The sequence below is a fragment of the Oryzias latipes genome, chromosome 18 (genome assembly GCF_002234675.1).
Source record: "Oryzias latipes chromosome 18, ASM223467v1".
Classification (NCBI taxonomy): Eukaryota; Metazoa; Chordata; class Actinopteri; order Beloniformes; family Adrianichthyidae; genus Oryzias; species Oryzias latipes.
This window is the reverse complement of record NC_019876.2, coordinates 4,777,845-4,795,038: the sequence shown is the minus strand read 5'-3', so window position 1 is coordinate 4,795,038 and position 17,194 is coordinate 4,777,845. Positions and strand designations below refer to the sequence as shown.

The 17,194-nt window shown below is 41.3% G+C and overlaps 2 protein-coding genes across 5 annotated transcripts in view; both read left to right on the top strand.

Annotated features, from left to right (window-relative positions):
• Positions 1–7,816, top strand: part of LOC101174778 (zinc finger protein 638) — a 32,469-nt gene extending 24,653 nt beyond the window's left edge. The window contains exons 11-20 of the mRNA XM_011487289.3: positions 826–1,616; positions 1,717–1,868; positions 2,018–2,059; positions 2,170–5,058; positions 5,134–5,200; positions 5,524–5,637; positions 5,728–6,000; positions 6,913–7,026; positions 7,107–7,228; positions 7,307–7,816. Coding sequence (XP_011485591.2) covers positions 826–1,616; positions 1,717–1,868; positions 2,018–2,059; positions 2,170–5,058; positions 5,134–5,200; positions 5,524–5,637; positions 5,728–6,000; positions 6,913–7,026; positions 7,107–7,228; positions 7,307–7,375 — 4,633 coding nt within the window. The 3' untranslated portion in view covers positions 7,376–7,816. The remainder of the gene's footprint in view (positions 1–825; positions 1,617–1,716; positions 1,869–2,017; positions 2,060–2,169; positions 5,059–5,133; positions 5,201–5,523; positions 5,638–5,727; positions 6,001–6,912; positions 7,027–7,106; positions 7,229–7,306) is intronic.
• Positions 7,817–8,320: 504 nt separating this feature from the next.
• Positions 8,321–17,194, top strand: part of LOC105356397 — a 43,436-nt gene continuing 34,562 nt past the window's right edge. For 3 of the 4 annotated variants that reach the window (XR_002875329.1, XM_023966380.1, XM_023966379.1), the window contains exons 1-2: positions 13,429–14,583; positions 14,659–14,843. Coding sequence is in view for 3 of the 4 variants with exons in the window: in XM_023966380.1 (XP_023822148.1) it covers positions 14,473–14,583; positions 14,659–14,843 (296 nt within the window). In the remaining variant the exon portion in view is untranslated. Of the gene's footprint in view, positions 8,972–13,428; positions 14,584–14,658; positions 14,844–17,194 lie in introns of those variants that run through there. The other variant, XM_020711511.2, reaches the window with a different exon arrangement.

Sequence of the window (17,194 nt, the reverse complement as noted above, 5' to 3'; positions counted from 1 at the left end):
TACCTGTACTGTACGGCTGATGACGCGGTTTATGGTTTGATTCTGTGTGTTTGTCATGGATTCGTGTATTTTTTTTTTTTTTTTGTAGTTTTTTCTCCTGGTTTTACTTTTGCTGGGCCTTCTTGCCAAAATTATGATTGTACACGATAATTTGCTCTCAATCGATCCTCCTGGAAAAATAAAGTTAATTCAAAGAAAATTCCAGTTTGCTTTGCCAAACTGTTGCTGTAGGATTAGTTAAGTCAAACAGGCCACCGGCTCACAGTTGTTTCCACAGACCATAATATTAATGCCTGATATATAGCAACTGGTTCTCTAATGTCATAAAGACGCTGCTAATAAAGTTGCTCAAACGGTATATTTTTGTGTTTTGGATATTTGGAAAAAAACAGTTTTAGTGACTGTTTTCTTTTTCTTTTGTTTATATCTGTGAAACATTAAAAGTCAAACAAGGCTGGTGTCTGTCTGTTTTTTTTAACGTCCACTTTGTTGTGGGTTAAGAGAAAATATCTGTTACAATTTAATGATTTCTACATAACATCTAGAGTCCTTAAGAAAAAAAGCAAACCGCAGCCCGGTCCGTGAAAATATAGTCTGACATTAAACCAGTCCATAGCCTGAAGAAGGTTGGAGACCACTGATTTAAAGGATGAATTCTTTGTTGTTGATGAGGTTATTTACATTTATAGACATCCATTTTACTTGTGCATATTCTCGTTAGTGTCCAGGTGGACACTAACATCCACCTGGAGCGATTCTAGAGACTGAGTGAACATTTGATTAACATTTCTCCACCACAATCTCATCCAACTCTCTACCTTACAGTAAATCTGCATCATCCAGTGGCCGTACAGCCCAAACTGGAAAAGAAAGAGGGCCTGCTGCTGCATCCGAAGGCAAAAAACCCACAACAGCAAAGCCTGCGGCCAAAGCTAAAGTCACGGTTTCTAAAGCTAACGCTGCCTCCACCAGTAAGACTGCGAAAACGGTAAAGACAAAAAATTCAGCTAAAAAGACGACCAAAGCCAAGGAACACGCTCCAGAGCCGCCAGGACCAAAAAAGACCAAGGTTCTAGCAAAGACACAAACTAGTAAAGCTAAACCGACTGTTGTGCAGAAAAAGACCGGAAAAGTTACCAAACCCGTAACGAAGACCGCGCCCAAAGCATCTGCATGCAAAACTGCTGATGCTGATGCAAAGGCCTCAGCCAAAACTCCACAGACGCTTAAACCTGCATCTCAGGGCTCTGCTGGAGCAGAGAAGACGGTGGAAGAAACACAGAAAACTGAGACTGAAGCTGCAGGAAGTCCTTCAGGTGATGCCCAGACTATAAAGTCTGAAGCTGTCCAGATCCTAATCATTAATAATCCTTTGAAGCCTCACGAAGTGAAACAAGAAGAACCCATGGAGGTCGAAGTGCCTCCTGGTATCAAAGAGGTTAAAGGCTTTGGGACTCCTCCCCCCCAAACCACAGAGAAAACCACACCGGATGAGCCTCCCACACCAGACAAAGGTTCTAAAGAGCTCCATCAAAGATCAGATCCACCTAAAGGAATGGAAACTGAGGCTTCACATGAGAGTTCTAAAGTGGAACCAAAGCAGACTGATGCTGAAGGTTTGTTGAAGACGTTCAATACAATTTCATACGTTTAGGAAAACTGACACCTTTGTCTGTACTCACGAAACTTTCTCCTCTGAACATGCTTTGTTTGTAGGAAAGAAAGAGGCGGCACCCAAAACGTCTGTGGAAACACGAACCACCTCTGCTGCTGCGTCCACAAGTTCACTGATGTTTGAAGACAAGATTCCTAAAATCGATGAGAACGTGTACAAGGCTTTCACCGCAGTACTGCGCGAACACAAAAAGGTGATTTCTGCCTGATTCTGCTGTCATGCAAAAAGAAAAAAACACAATATTTTTTCTGACGGAAACCATCAAATCTCTTTTTGGAAACAAGTGTAATTTATCGTATTTGTCAAGCATTAAAGTTTTTGTGGTTTTCTCTTAACTTTCAGAATAAAAGCTCTGAAAATAAGAAAGATAAAAAGCAGGAAACGGTAAAGACAAACTTTTTTTCGTTAGAAACCATGGTTCATTTTTATTCTCTTAAAGTACAACAATCTCATCAAAGTGAAGTTTTATTTGACCTTTTTCTCTTGTTTTCCAGGTTGATGGTGAAGGGGAGGGGCTTTCCTCTTCCTTTTTTGATGAGCAGAATTTCAACATCGAAGACTTTGTCACCCTTGATGAAATCGTAGGAGATGTGGACAACAGCAATGCTCACCAAACCTCGACGGATAAAACTGAAAAGAAGAGCAAAGATGAGTCATCGGCAGCCAAAAAAGCTTCCTCCAAGAGTTCGTCATCAACTTCCTCATCCAAGTCAACAACAAGTAGCTCAAAGTCTGCTTTAACTAAAAATCAGAACGACTCATCCGAGTCCTCCAAACCTTCTATCTCTGCTAAAGCCAGTAAAACATCGTCCACCTCTTCCTCACAGTCCGATTCTCCACCAAGTAAGACGTCCAAACAGTCATCCTCTCCTGCAGGTCGGACTACACGTTCATCAACAGCTGCCAGAAAATCTGAAGAAACGTCCCAGAAGCCAAAAGCTGAAACGACAGCTGGAAAGAGTGCAGTGACGGAGTCTGACCACAGCGTGTCAGCAGAGAGCTCTGCTGGAAATGCTGTTGAGTCGGAGACAAAAATAGAACCACCTTCAAAGGTGGAGTCTAAACACCAGATGCAGAGTCCGAGGACTGATTTCAAGGATGAAACGAGCAAAGATGAAAAGAAGAAAGACACAAAAACAAAGACGGATGATGCTGAACACATGAAGGAAATGAGGAATTATGGGAATGACCAGAACCCTGAAGTCCAAAAAGATGTGGGCCATCCAAGCAACAAAGAAGCTCCAATGCCTGAAGACCTACAAGTTTTAGAAATGATTCAGATGGAAAACAAGACTGAGACTGAAAACCAATCATCAGAACAAACGTTGCTTCCTGAAGGAAAAGGAGCTCAAGTTTTTGGTGAATCTGATAAACCAACAGCGGGAAATGAAATGGCTCTAAGCAAGGAAGGCAACCAAACTCCAACTACCATAGAGAGTGTAGGGAATGTCAAACTGACGGAGGCTGAAACCAAAACAGACGAGTCCTCCAAAACGTCTGCAGATTCAGAGCAAACTTCTGATGACAAAGAGCAGCCTCTGGATCCTGTCAAAGAAGTCCAAACTCTTAGTCACCAACAAGCTAACGCAAAGGAGGAAGCCACAGAAGAGGAGGATGAAGTGTACCATGTCCTCGATGCGATCGAGGATCTGCCAACAACTACAGAGTCAGAGACAGACATTAATGAAGCACCAAGGAAGAAGGTTGGTACCGGCGGTCAAGAAGACAACACAACAAGGAAGAGCGATCAAAAGAGCAAAACATCATCAGATGAGAAAGAAGAGTCGCAGAAGAAACGGGACAGGAAAGCTACAAAATCTGAAACACAAATCAAGAAGAAATCCATAAGGAGAGACGAAAAGACGGAGGAGGACATTGAGGAGGACCCGGAGTACATGATCTTTGAGGTATTGGACTCTGTTGAAGACGAATCCGTTCTGGAAGTTCCAACCTTAGAAATGCTGGATCAGAAAAGTAATACTGGAGCTACTGAGGAGAAAACGTCAAGTGTGAAAGGATCCCCCAAAAGTTCTAAAGAGGAAGAGGATCCTGAGAAGAAGGCAGGCACGGACGAACAAAGCGTCTCTACAAGATCTACCAGAGGACGAAAATCATTGAACCAGGATCAAGCAAAGGAAGATATTTCCTCGAGGAGGAGTACTCCAGCTAGAGAGTCACGGGGGCTAAAAGAAAAAACTCCTAAGACCGAAGATGAAGCTCCTCTAAAAGAAAGGACTCCCACACAAAAGAGGGGTGATGTGATGAAGGACACAAGCGAGGACGATACAGCTTCCAGCACTTTGGGGGCTCCAGAAGAGGAGGTTGTCCAAAAAGATCAACCGCCAGTTCAAGAAAAACCAAGAAGAGGTAGACCAAAGAAAAACACCAAGAAAGCTAAGAAACAAGTAGCAGCTCCAAAGAAAGTCGAGTCACCCGTTAAAGAGGTAGAAGAGGATGAAGATGAATTCCAGATTATTGACTCTGTTGAGGAGGAAGCGGTTGACGGTCCGGCTTTCATGAACCAAACTTTAAGTACAGGAACACCAAGTTCTAATGATAAGAAGACGAAACCTGAGACAACTAAAGGTTTGCTTTTAAATGAGGAAGAGGAGCCTTTGTATCAGATTTTAGATTCTGTGGAAGATGAGGGACTTCTAGAGGAGGTAACCCCCACTGAAGTGTCCAATATGGAGGTTGAGGAAGATGCAAAGAAGAGGAGCCTGATTCAAACCGCAGACAGCACAGCCGTTTGTTCCGAATACCAGTGCCAGCTCCAGTCAGCTGAGACCATCAAAGGTGTTGACGTTCCTTCCACAGAACTCAGTGAGGATATGACTCAGAAGACGGGCGCTCAGACGGACGGAGAGCCTCCAAGTTCACAGAGCGGCGATGCAGCATCAGCAGATGCAATGACCGACAATGACACAACCACCTCAAAAAATGCTCTTAAAAACCTGGACGAAGTCAGCGAGGAGGAGGAAGATTACCCCGACGATACAGCCGAGGAAGAGGAGCTGAATAAAAGACTGGCTGCAGCGAAGGAGCGAGAGAGGGCACGGGAGGAAAGGAGGGCACACAACGGAGAAAACCAGGAACAGAGGAGTCTAAGCTGTAGCAGAGGAAGGAGCCATAGGAGTAAGGAGGAGGAGAAGGTGGATCTAGACACTCAGGAGCTGGTGACTCTGGATGAGGTTGGGGGCGATGAAGCTGGGGAGGCAGATTTTGAAGGTTTGGATAGTGGGGTCATGGAGAGAGAGCTGCAGGACCTCGTCACTTTGGATGAGATTATTGAAGAAGAGGTGGAAGAGGGAAAAGAAGCCCAAACCCACGAGACCCAGCCACGAATCCAGGACGGCCAATCAGAAGACCTTATTAAGCCAAAGGTTTGTGAAGTTCACCTTCTGCAAAGGCGGCAGCAGTTGAAGTTGGTTTTAATTGTTTTCGGTTCTTCTTTTTAGACTTCAACAGGTTCGGAAGAATCTAAATCACCAAGAGCTGCTAAAAGAAAACACGATGAAGATGCAGGTCTGTAGTGTCATGTCTACTTTTCTCACAGTGGTCCTTCGCTCTATGAAGGTTTTAACTTTGAGTTTAAACAAGAAAGAAAATTGTAAAAATCCAGAGTGAGGAGTTTTGCAGCCTAAAAAAACATCAGTAATTATTGTAAAAAAAATAAAGATCACCAGTTATTTTTAGAATGTAAGTACCACTATAAACAAGGGGACAACTGTACCTTTAAAACAACTTGATTCTCAAGTTCATGAAGTTATAATTCTACGGTATAAAGTCTGACACACACGTGTGACCTGAAATGTAACCAAAATGTTTCTTCTTCTCTTTTGTTTTAGAAGAGAGCTCAAACTTCGGAACTGTAGATGATCCGGGAAAGACTGAAGAAGAAGAAAAGATGGTGACGACACCCAGATCAAGAGGCCGACCCAAGAAGAAAAGCAGACAAGCTGGTGAAATGAATAACATGGATATATGTGTATATGTGTGCTGCATGATCACTGCCGTACGTTTAGGTATGAAACAAATGTTGCTTTCTCCAGCAGTGAGAAAATCTGCCAGAGGAAAAGAGTCGAGCACCGAAGAAGAGAAGAAAGACGAGGAACTGGAGCCACCGCCTCCTACGTCCCTCGATTCCTCTTCAACACCGGATCCAGAAACTTCTGGATCATTAGGTGATTACAAAACGGAGATCCAAAAGCCAGAGGAGGACATGAGTCAGTCTGAGGTGCAGCAGCTCCAGCCTGAGCCGGCTGATGAGGGGAAAGGATCTGTGATGAAGAATGAGCAGGATGAACTCATGACTGAGCTTAAAGGTACTGTACAGTGCTTTTGAACACGTATCAAAATTGGAAAAACAAATAATAATTCCAATGTGGATATGTTGGTATTTATCATCTCATACCATTTTAACCCTGTAACACAGGAGCTTTAGCTTTGACGTACTTTGAACTACTGTAACTCTTCAACCGTTAAACGGATTCTGACGCTGAGAGCAGTTTTGCACTGATATACAACCGTATGGTGTATAGTGTTCCCCCGTATATTGGCATTTCACTATTCACAGATGTTTTTTCAGTCAGTGACTCCCGTTAGGTTGATCACAAAAACTCGGCTCAAGACGCTCGTGTGAGACGTTTGGAGGTGCTGCGGGTGAGGAGGGGAGTGGAGATGAAGAGCACGGCTGCCCGTTGGCTTCCTTGCCCGCTGCTAAGGAACATTGCACAGCTTTTTCCACCGGATCCTGAATTGCTAAAACCAAAGATTGTGCCCTGCATGGAGAAATGGCATCAGCTGACTCAGAAGCGGCCAGAAAATATCCCAATACGTTGAGGAAGATAATCGCGGAGAATAATTATTATTTGAATGAATGAATGATGGATGAAACCGGCCTCTTCTGGAAGAAGGTGTTCTCTCGCACTTAACTGATAAAGAAGGAAGTACAGGCTTTGATAAATATTTTACAAACCATCAGAAATGTTTCAGAGGGGTTTTTGGTGAGTAAGGACCGGTGACTGACGTTCTTTGCCCGCTGGGGGTAGTTCTCTGTATTCGCCGTGTTCGTGGTTGGCTGGTCCCTAACCCCCGCGAATTAGGGGGTAATACTGTAGTCAAGTATTTACGCAAATAACAGAAACCAACGGGTTCTGCTTCATTGCTTTATTTCCTGTATTCTCCAGTATTAAAGGGTTAAAAATGAAATTCTTTGTTGTATTTTTTTTTTTCAGGTAACAAGCGCCAGCAGGAGCCTATTGGACTAGAATCCAAGCGAGCTCGTTCTGAGTCTCCTTCAGTGCCAGGAGGTTTTCTACTGCCCCCATACAACCCCAAAAGCCCCATCGGTATAAAAAACATCAAACTCGTTCACCTCAGAGCTGTTAATTCATTCCTATAACGTTGACATCTTTTTTCCCCCCCGTAGGTCAAGAGCACGTTGTTCCAAAATCTGGATTTTTCTGTAATATCTGCTCTGTTTTCTACCTGACTGAGAAGGCAGCAAAAGAAGTCCACTGCAGCAGTCAGAGGCACTATGAAAACCTGCAGGTAGGACAAAACCTCAATGCAGGACGATCTAGAAATAAAGACACGTGTGTCATGTTTTCCTGCACTTCTTTTTTTCAGAAACATAACAGGAAGCTCCAGTGGAAATCCTCCAGAACACAAAGTTCTCAGGGTTCTGTGTCCGACTGACTTGAACTGGAAACTTCTTTAAAATGAAAAGACATAAGATGAGCCACGGCAGTTTTGGTTAACAGAAAATTCCCTACTATATCAAATTTAATGTACATTTATGACAAATGTTTGTACATATGTAATCAGGAACAGTCTCCCCACTTCTAGCGCCTTTTCTGTTCGCATGGAGAACAGGTTTGTTGTTTTATTTTTAGAACAAACTGCCAAAAGACTTTCTTTCATGGCCTGTTTAAGCAGAAATAAAATACTGATCCAAATCATCACTGATAGATGCTCGGTACACCACCGGAAAATGTTTTGTTTTGGCTTTTACTCAGTGATGTACATGACAAGTGGTTCAGAAGAAACTGTTAGATATCTCTTTCATTGTTGTTTAATATTTCTATTTCTTTTCCTGATTCTGCTGGTTTAATAAAGATTTAATTTTTTTGTGACAAAGTAAAGTGGTTTCTTCCTTCTAAAAGGCTTTTTATTGCTTTGGAGATCTTCTGGAGTTCTGGGGCGAAGAATCATATTAAAGGTTTTAATTACTGTTATGCTTATGTTAATTTTTCACCGGTTTCAAAACATTCATTTCAATTTTTACATATTTTTTGACCAGAAATTATACTAAATATTTATTATTGTTTCTGACTCATGTAGAGGAAGAAATTAAATTTTAATTTTTTAAATCTAACAAAAAAAAGGTAGGAGCATTTAAGTTGATTAGAAGTATTCTAGTGTTGGTGTATTTCTTAATACTGGGTCATCATCCTTGTGTTAATGTGAGTCTTGTTTAATGTGGTCAAGAAATAACGCTTCAAAAGAGGAAACTTTCATCTAAACAAGCTTTAGTACAAAATAATCATAACGGAAGGCATGTAAATATGAAAATCCTTTGAAGTTTTTTTTTTAACACAAATTATTGTTTGAAGCCATTAAATAGTATAAAACTTAAAATAATCTTTACCTTTTCTTCGACTTCCCCAGTGAGTCTTCGTAATTCGTATTTTTTTTTAAGTATTTATTTTGAAAGTACGTTCGCAGTCGGTCTTCTTTCGCGCTACTGTTGTTTCCCTCCTTGTCCTGTGACTCGGTTCAAAGTGGACCCAGAACAGTTACTTTTGGCGGTGATATTGAAATTTAGCCACAAAAAAACCAGAAGAATTTAGCTCAGAAAAGAACATGCTGGTGCTTTATCAGTTATTTCACCACGAGTCACGAGCGAAACGGCTACGCGGTTTTATCCAATGGTTCTAGCCAAGAAGATAGCTGAAGTTTTTGTGATTCTTTTAGCTATTACTGATTAATAACGAAATGTGGGTTGGCGTTTAATGTTAAACAAAATGTTGTCTTTAGAAATTGATTTTTGAGGAGCCTTTTTTTTCTTTTAATAAAAGAAATGCAAGACCGTTTTAAATGATTTGGCCCATGCAGGCATGACCTGGAAACCCCGCAACTGATACGTTGAAGTTTTTATTTCAAGGAAACGTCGAGAATGTTATAAAGTTGTGGCTTCCCGCTAAGAAAACAAAAAAATTGAAATACATTTAAAAACATTTTATAAGAAGAGGCTACAGTTATTCGTCCTCAAAAGAGAAGAGCAGCAAAGAGGTAAGAAAGTGTGCAACTCCTTTATCGTTTGTTTCCGGTGCCGAACTTTCTCTGTTGACAGTAACGTAGATCAAACTAGCACCATCTTAGCAGTGATGTCTTGCTGTTGTTTTTGGTGGGTTAAGTTATTTTAAGTACAAGAAAAAGTTTATTAAAAATAAGCAAGCTGAACAGGATGTCAACATTGGCCAAAGTACAATTGTTTCCTGGTTATCTGTAAAATTAGTTTGCTGTTGATATACACAAAAAAAAAAGTTAAAGTGAAAGCAGACAAAAATTGATTAGAGTTTGATGTGTGCATTAACTTTATTGTTTAATAAAAAAGTTAGGATAAATTTTTTGAATTTATGCCACAACTAAATGCACCAGTTTTGCATTTTTTACATACAAATTAAGTTTTGTCCCCTTTCGGATTTCCAATTATTTTTCCCCTGTACTCTCCTTTATCAATACTTCCAGTCTCCTTTTCTCTATGGAAGCGATTCTGTAGCATAATTAAAAATAAAAGTCAAAACCAGAAATGCTTTTTCATTTTCAAAATGAAGCTGCATCAAATGACTCAAAATTAAAATGAAAAATCAATCAACCAAAACGCTTTTTCCCTTTTAGTCTTAAATACTGCTTATTCTGTCATTTAATAAAAATGATAAGGAAAACGGTAATTGACATTTTATTTTCAACAAGTTATCTGGTAAATGTAAATTCATTTAGAAATGTCTAATTTGACAATTAAAATGGATTAACAGAAATGCTTTTTCATTTTCAAAATGAAGCTGCATCAAATGACAAAATTAAAATGAAAAATCAATACTTCAAAATGCTTTTACATTTTCTACTTCAACACAGCTTATTCTGTGTCATAACTACAAGGAAAATGCAAAGAGGGGATTGCTTTTGCATTTTCACATCCACCCTGCGAACACTGTCGCATTATTCAATTCGAATTTGCATTTCCAGAGGGGAGGCAGGGCGATGACGTCAGTGCTATCTCTGTGTGTCCGGTTGCTAACGGACATGCTAGGAGCAGTGTAGCTTTGTGTTTGCGGCAGAGGAGAGGGCTTTGTGATGGTTGTGCTCTCCTGATGATTGTACACTGCTTCTTTGGACTACGTAGCAGCATTCCCGCCTTCTGGGGTCCTCCTTCGATGCACCGCTGTTTGTCAACCCCCCCCCCCGGACAAATGCTTTGTTTTCGGACCGGCAGCCATGCCCCGTGATCCGCAGATCCAGATCACCGAAGGCGGAAGTACTGCTACGATCTGAGAAACTCTAAACCATCATATGAATTTGTGTTTCCAGTGGTGTCCTGGGGCCTCATTTATAAAACTTTGCGTAGGATTTGCGTCAGAAGTGGCGTACGGATATATATTCGGATTTATAAAACCGTGCGCACGCACATCCTACGCATCTTTCCCTTAATAAATCACAACCAATTCTAAATTTAGCGCAGCTTTTGCGGCTTCATGACACGTCCATAGTTGCCCTTAAATAGTCAGCGAAACGCCCACGAATTAATATTCATTGATTGCGAAATCATGGCAAACACAGAGGAAATCAAAAAAATGTAACTTCACTCAATGTGAAGTTGAAGTTATCGTTGGCGAGGTGGAAAAGAGGAGAAAGTGTTGTTTGAAGGGCACAGTGTGGGCATTACTAATGCCAAAAAGGCACGTGAGCGGCAAACGGTGGCAGACGCCAAATGCTGTAGCCTCACAACCTCAGACCGTGGCCGAAATAAAGAAGTAATGGTCGGACATCAAAGTCGAAGCAAAAAAACGTCTAGCGCTCCATCGCCAGAGTGTCTCTGCCACCGGGGGGGGGGGGGGGGGCACTGGAGCGCCAGGTGCACCGGGTGACACGCGTGGTTCCTCCGAGTGCTCGTCTGTAACGCCGGGCCCAAAAGCCCGCAGAGGTCCAAGAGGACGGCTCGAGGAAGTCGGAACCGGCTCATAAGCCACTCGTCCTCATTTGCCAGCTCGTCTTCTTGCTGTCTAGATGCGTTCACTCCGAATTCTTCCATTTGCCACATCTTCTAAGAGTGCAAGATCAGCCATTGTGCGTCATTACGCATTGTGATGGGGCATTTTATTTCCCTCCATTTAATTCCATCTGACAAGCTACAGATGTCGGTAATAATCGACGTGGAAATGGGAAATTGTTCAGCGCAAATGTTATTTCTTGTTGCTTTCTGAATGGTTGAGACATACGCCATACATGGTTTTATCAAAAATAAAACAAACTAATGGCATATGCATGAATACCATAATTCCATAGCTTATGAAGAAATGTTTTAATATGAAGACAAATTTCCCCAGTGGACAATTAGTCCGTCTATCCGTCCGTCTGCACGCCCGCACCTATATCTGCTCCGCCAGACGGACACACTGACGAGAATATCAGTTTTGTACATTATTTTGTTCTGTTAACTATATTATTTATGAGGATAAATTGCACACCATGCCAATATTGCAGAACATATTTCACTTTTCTTTCTGCAAATAAGTGTTCATTTGAATTTCTGTTGTAATTTTCGTTTGATTTTTTTGTTTGTTTCACTGCTGATCGATCAAACGAGTGATCGTGCAGGCTGTTAATTCTAAGACTTGCTTTGTGAAGTCTTCATGTTATTTTTGAGAGGTAGTATTGTCATTTTCATTTTCACTTTCACACGTTTCTTCCATCTGCCGACGGTGTCAGCGTTTCTCATTTCATCCTTTTTTGTGCGTACGCTTGGGTCAGAGCTTGCGTGAAGGACCGCACATTTTCCCGTCAAGTTTGCTTTTTATAAATATCAACTATTGCGTAGAGCAGGGGTCGGGAACCTATGGCTCTTTTGATGGTCACATGTGGCTCGCAGACAAATCTTTAATTATACTTTTTTTTTTTCATTAGACCAGTCCTTCTCGGGTGCGATGCGATGCCAGAGGCGCGGAGTAGTATCGGTGCTTGGAGAGAGAAATCTGCGCCAGCACTATCAGTTTACTATTATCTATTATTTCACAGAGTTTGTACCAGCCGGAAACCTGTGAATTGACGTGCCTAAAACTGCGCGCTCCCGTCTCTGAGAAAGAGCGCACAGTTGCGGGAACGGGAGGTGTGAAGAAGAAAGCAGAGGGTGGGGGTGAGGGGTTGTGGGGACAGGCAGCAGGTAAATCACGCATGGATTGTAAAAAAGTAAAACCCGCTGACGTCACTCACTGCAGCGTGAGTGTGTGTTTGGCTCCAGGTCTGCATGTGAGCAGTCTTTCTCACATCTACAAAACATTCAGACCTACGATCACGTTTAAAGTCTCAACGCCTGCATGAAGCAGAAACTCACCACGTATTAACCAGACTAGACAATCAGCAAACCACCACGAGAAATACTCATCATTTATTAGCAACAGCATAACAATGTTATTAAAAAGAATCCACAGACTTATTGTACTTTAAAAATGTTGAAATTACATCGAATGCACACATTCATTTGTATATTTAGTTTTAAACATATCATTGCTTACTGACTTGGACTGGGTGGGTGTTGGGCCGCGTTATAAGTTCTGGAGTTCATTGAACGCATCAAGCAGAGATCTGATTGGCCCTCAGTTCTGTCGCTCAGCCTGTTGTTAGGTAATTTGGACCAATGGGGTTCAGCTATGGGCCAAATAAGGGAAATGGGAGGGCTGGAGCGGGAGCAGGGGAATATAAAGTTGGTAGAAGCGCTCTCGTCTCGTCTCGGCGGGAAAGATTCAGGAGTTGCTGAATTAATAGTACGGCGTTTGTTGCAGTCTACAGTAACCAGAATAAAGAACCCTGAAAGAGGTTAAGTCTCCGTGCCTCAATGTGGGAAAGGGACACTACATTATTGTATGGCTCTTTCGAAATTACATTTCAAAATATGTGGCATTTATGGCTCTCTTGGCCAAAAAGGTTCCCGACCCCTGGCATAGAGAGTGGCGTACACCTTCTTTTGTGCGTACGCAACGTTTATAAATGAGGCCCCAGAACAAAATAAAGGCTGATGTAATTCCCACATATTTACATCCAAGATGCTTATTGCGGCATTGCCAGCACAGAGTTTTAAGTACCTCCATGGCCAATGTTTTTAGCACGTATTAGGCTAATGCTACACCGTCTTTCGGATCCTTATGGCGAAGGAAAAAGCACTGATCGCACGGATTTAAAAAAAAATATGAGCGAGCAGGCCCTTAATAATAATCATGACAATAATAAAAGTACATTTAGAAGATAGTCTCCTGCAGCTTCCCGCTGAGTGCGTGCCTCTGGAAATGCAAATTCGAATTGAAGAATGCGACAGTGTTCGCAGGGTGGATGTGAAAATGCAAATGCAATCCCCTCTTTGCATTTTCCTTGTAGTTATGACACAGAATAAGTTGTGTTGAAGTAGAAAATGGAAAAGCATTTTGAAGGATTGCTTTTTAATTTTAATTTTGAGTCGTTTGATGCAATTACATTTTGAAAATCAAACAGGATTTCTAGTTTTGACTTTTATTTTTAATTATACTACAGAATCGCTTCCATATTTCTCTTAGCTTTTTAGTTAATTTTCTATCCTTTGAGGTTCTGTTGTTTATTCTAAAAACAATTCTAAGGTTTACTGTTTTTAGTCCATTTCTGTATAATTGTTTCTAACTGTCTGCAGACTGTTCTACATATTTTTTTGCAGAAAATTTTTGATTTTCAAACTGCACTTTTTCTCTTAATATGCACAGAAACCCTGTTTTTTTTATTTTGTTATATGTTAACACATTTTGAGGGGATAAGTTTCTTGTTTCTGTTGTCATTAATATCCCCTTTGCGCTCATGTAAAAAAAAAAAAAAAAAGATTATATAAGAAACAATTATTCAAGTCTAAAGAAGGCTCTGGTGTGTGTTTCCTTGTACAACACCCCATTCATTCATTCATTGATTGATGTGACAGAAAATAACACGGCAACTACGTTTCTATTTTGGGATGTTTTCCATAAATCAATTGCATTTCTTACATGGATCTTTTTCTGCTTAGTTGCATGTTATCAGATTTTGTGTTGATGGTAATTGAAGCATATCCCTGATGCAGCAACTTTTTTTTTCTATGCCTGTTGTGTTTATAGTTTTGACGTTTGAAGTACCAGGTTTAGCATGTTTTGTTTTTTAAAATCGTATCGTACATTTCTTTGCTATTAGACTACAGATTAAGAAATCTATTTAAACATTGTAGAGTAAACCTTTGAAATGTTTGTGATTGTTTTGTGAGATAAAGTCTCATCTTGCCAACAAAATTCAAAGGAGCACCTGCATATGATTTGCGTGGCGTTTCCTCATAACTCCGTGTGAGATATGAGGAAATCCCACTTGAATGCATCTGCAGTGAAGTTGGATTGTTTTCTGTTGGAATCCTTTCAATGCAAGACTAAACAAAAGCAGGAGGAGGAGCAGCAGGAGCAGGGAGGTTCACTTATTTCAAGTGCTGCTGTCTTTGGTGGAATCCAGTGCTTACTGAAGGCACAGAGACATTCACCATGTTGCTCTCGGTGCTACTTCTGCTGCTGGTCGGCTGCACACATGCTACTCATTTCTATGGCACAATGATGACGTACTATCCGAAAGAAACGCAAGGAAATAATATGACTGTAAGTACAGATTATTTACAAACTGATTTTTGAAACATGTTTAAATTTTACTGCTATTTATGTTTTCATCTGAAGGTGGTGATTCGCTACAAGCTGAACTTCCGCTCGTGCACAGATGGCGATAGATGGACCTGCCCTGGAAATTGTGGGACTGTAGTTGAGACTCTAAATGTAGTTCAGGAGGTCACCAATGAATTATGGTGTCAGACAGAAGGTGTAATGACGCGGCGGCTATCCAGCAACGCTCCACTGTCACTCACGTGAGTCCAACTCTGCTTTCCACACTATTCTTTTGAGTCTTTTGTGACCAAAAATTGAAAAATATTCTCTTGAATGACAGTTCCTTGCTGATGAAAACTTTTAAAGTTGATAAAAAGTTTGGTAATTAAGTGGGTAACGATATACATAGTTGAACTGAACCGTTTCAGTACGGCAGTTTTGGTTCGGTTCACGTCTGTATCGTTTTGGTACGTTTTTTTTCTTTATTTTCCCGCATGTGCATTTTAACGACCCAGCTGCTTTATCACTCATAGCGAGGAAACGAGAGCCAAGCTGCTAATTAATTAGCTGAGTTATCTGTCCTTGCTCCATGCTCCACTTGCCCGCAAACAGTGTCTGAGAGAGAGTAAACAGAGAAATAGAATGCTCCATCTCTTTTATAGATATATATAGATGACTTTATTAATCCCACAATGGGAAATTTCATTTATCTGTGGCAGCAAAAACGACATTCAGAAATGATCTATATAACATAACATCAAAAAAGGACATCACAAATGACATTCATATTAAATACTTAAAAATTATTATGAAAATTATTATGAAAATTATTATCAAATATGAGATTCTTATCAAAAAAATAAATTAACATTAAATAAATACAGCTGCAATTTTCCATCATTAAAGCCCATTTATAATGAACAGACACGAACAGCATAACAACATGAACCTCACTTCTCTTCACAGCTCTCTCGGTTATGGTGAAAACTTCAACATACAAGATTTCACACTTTCCATGAGTATTAGGGGCTGGAGGCGGGGCTAACCCCCTAATCGCCACTGTATTAACTTTGTGCGGAAGTAATGTTAACCGTGAGTTTCCTCCGAAACGCTATTAGGTGACGGACAGTAAGCATGTCAACATATGACTAATGCAGACGGGAGGCCAGAGATGAGGACCCCATCTGGCTACGCTCCCCTGTGTGGGAACACTTCAGCTTTGTTTTTCAGCATCCATGAAGGGAAGTCGACTGCTGTGTGTTGACAATAGCCGCGGTTACTTGGGCAAAATATGTTGATCGGATCAATGGTCGGGTTAAAATTCAACCATGCACATGGGCACAGGAAACCTTTTTACGAATAGAACAGACGTTTACATGGGTCGCAATTTCGGTTGGAATAAATCATTTGGGCATGCGCAGTAGTGTTGAAAATACTGTAAGCGGAAATGAGTCCCGTTGTAAATGCAGCAGCTCGGTAATATACGAGACGATCTTCCAAACATGCTTTTTATTAATGTAATGAATATTATGAAGCGCCTGTTCGCTCATCGTTTTATTTTTAATCCGTGTGGTCAGTGCTTTTTCTGTGGAAGAACGGAGCTGGAAGAAGCCCGTGTTAGGAGAGGCTAACACGCGCTAACAACATTAGCCTTTTGACGGACACAAAATCCAGGACCATGCGGGAAAAGCTCCAATCTGCATCTTGGCTGCACGTAAAATAAATGTGTGGGAATAAAGTCAGCCTTTATTTTGTCGGGGCACAACTGGAAACACAATTCCACGTGATTGTTTGAACAGTTTCTAAGGACTGACAATATTCCTGCTTTGTAAAGTTCGCACACCGCCCCAAAGCCGCTATGTGTGCTGGCGGCCCGAGCTCTGCTCGAACACACACGGTTCTCCTGAAGCCGGCAGCCGCTAACCCAGAGCGGCGGGATGGCTCGCAGTCCTAATTCTCACACATAACAAAACAACAAAATGCACACGTAACAAAGCACCCTCCCCTCAAACACATATTAATAAATCCGTCTGCTCTGCTCAGAGAGGTTCACACCGTCCACTGGCACCCAAACGCAGAGCTCAGGTGCCGGGTCCAGACGTCCGTGGGCACGAAGCGCTCCTTCCCCGCATCCCCCTCGTGAGGGGTGAAAGAGAGGGGAGAGCCAGCGAGACGATAGCGGGGCGAGAGCGGAGCGGCGCTTTGCACGGGGCGTCCGCAGAGCAGCTGGTCGGTCCCGTATGCGGTCCAAAGCTTTCTCTGGAGCAAAAAACCGTCTATGCATGACGTAAACAAGAGCAGTAGTGACAGGCCAGTCTTCAGGCTAGTGTTAATTATCCAAATTTTTTGGTTCCTGGCAGCTACTAGTTGAATTATTTTATATAGCAGATAACCTACATGGATCTGTTTTATTTATTGTTATATAAAACCAATAAATGCAATTTGTAAGTGATTTTGTTTCTGCTTTTTTTTGTACCTAAAAAATACCAAAAATAGATAGATTTATTAAAAACTTTATTAATCTCCCAAGGGAGAAATTCAGGTGTCCGGCAGCAAAACACACACAATAAATAACAATAAAATAATAGTTCATAAAATAGCAGTTCATATC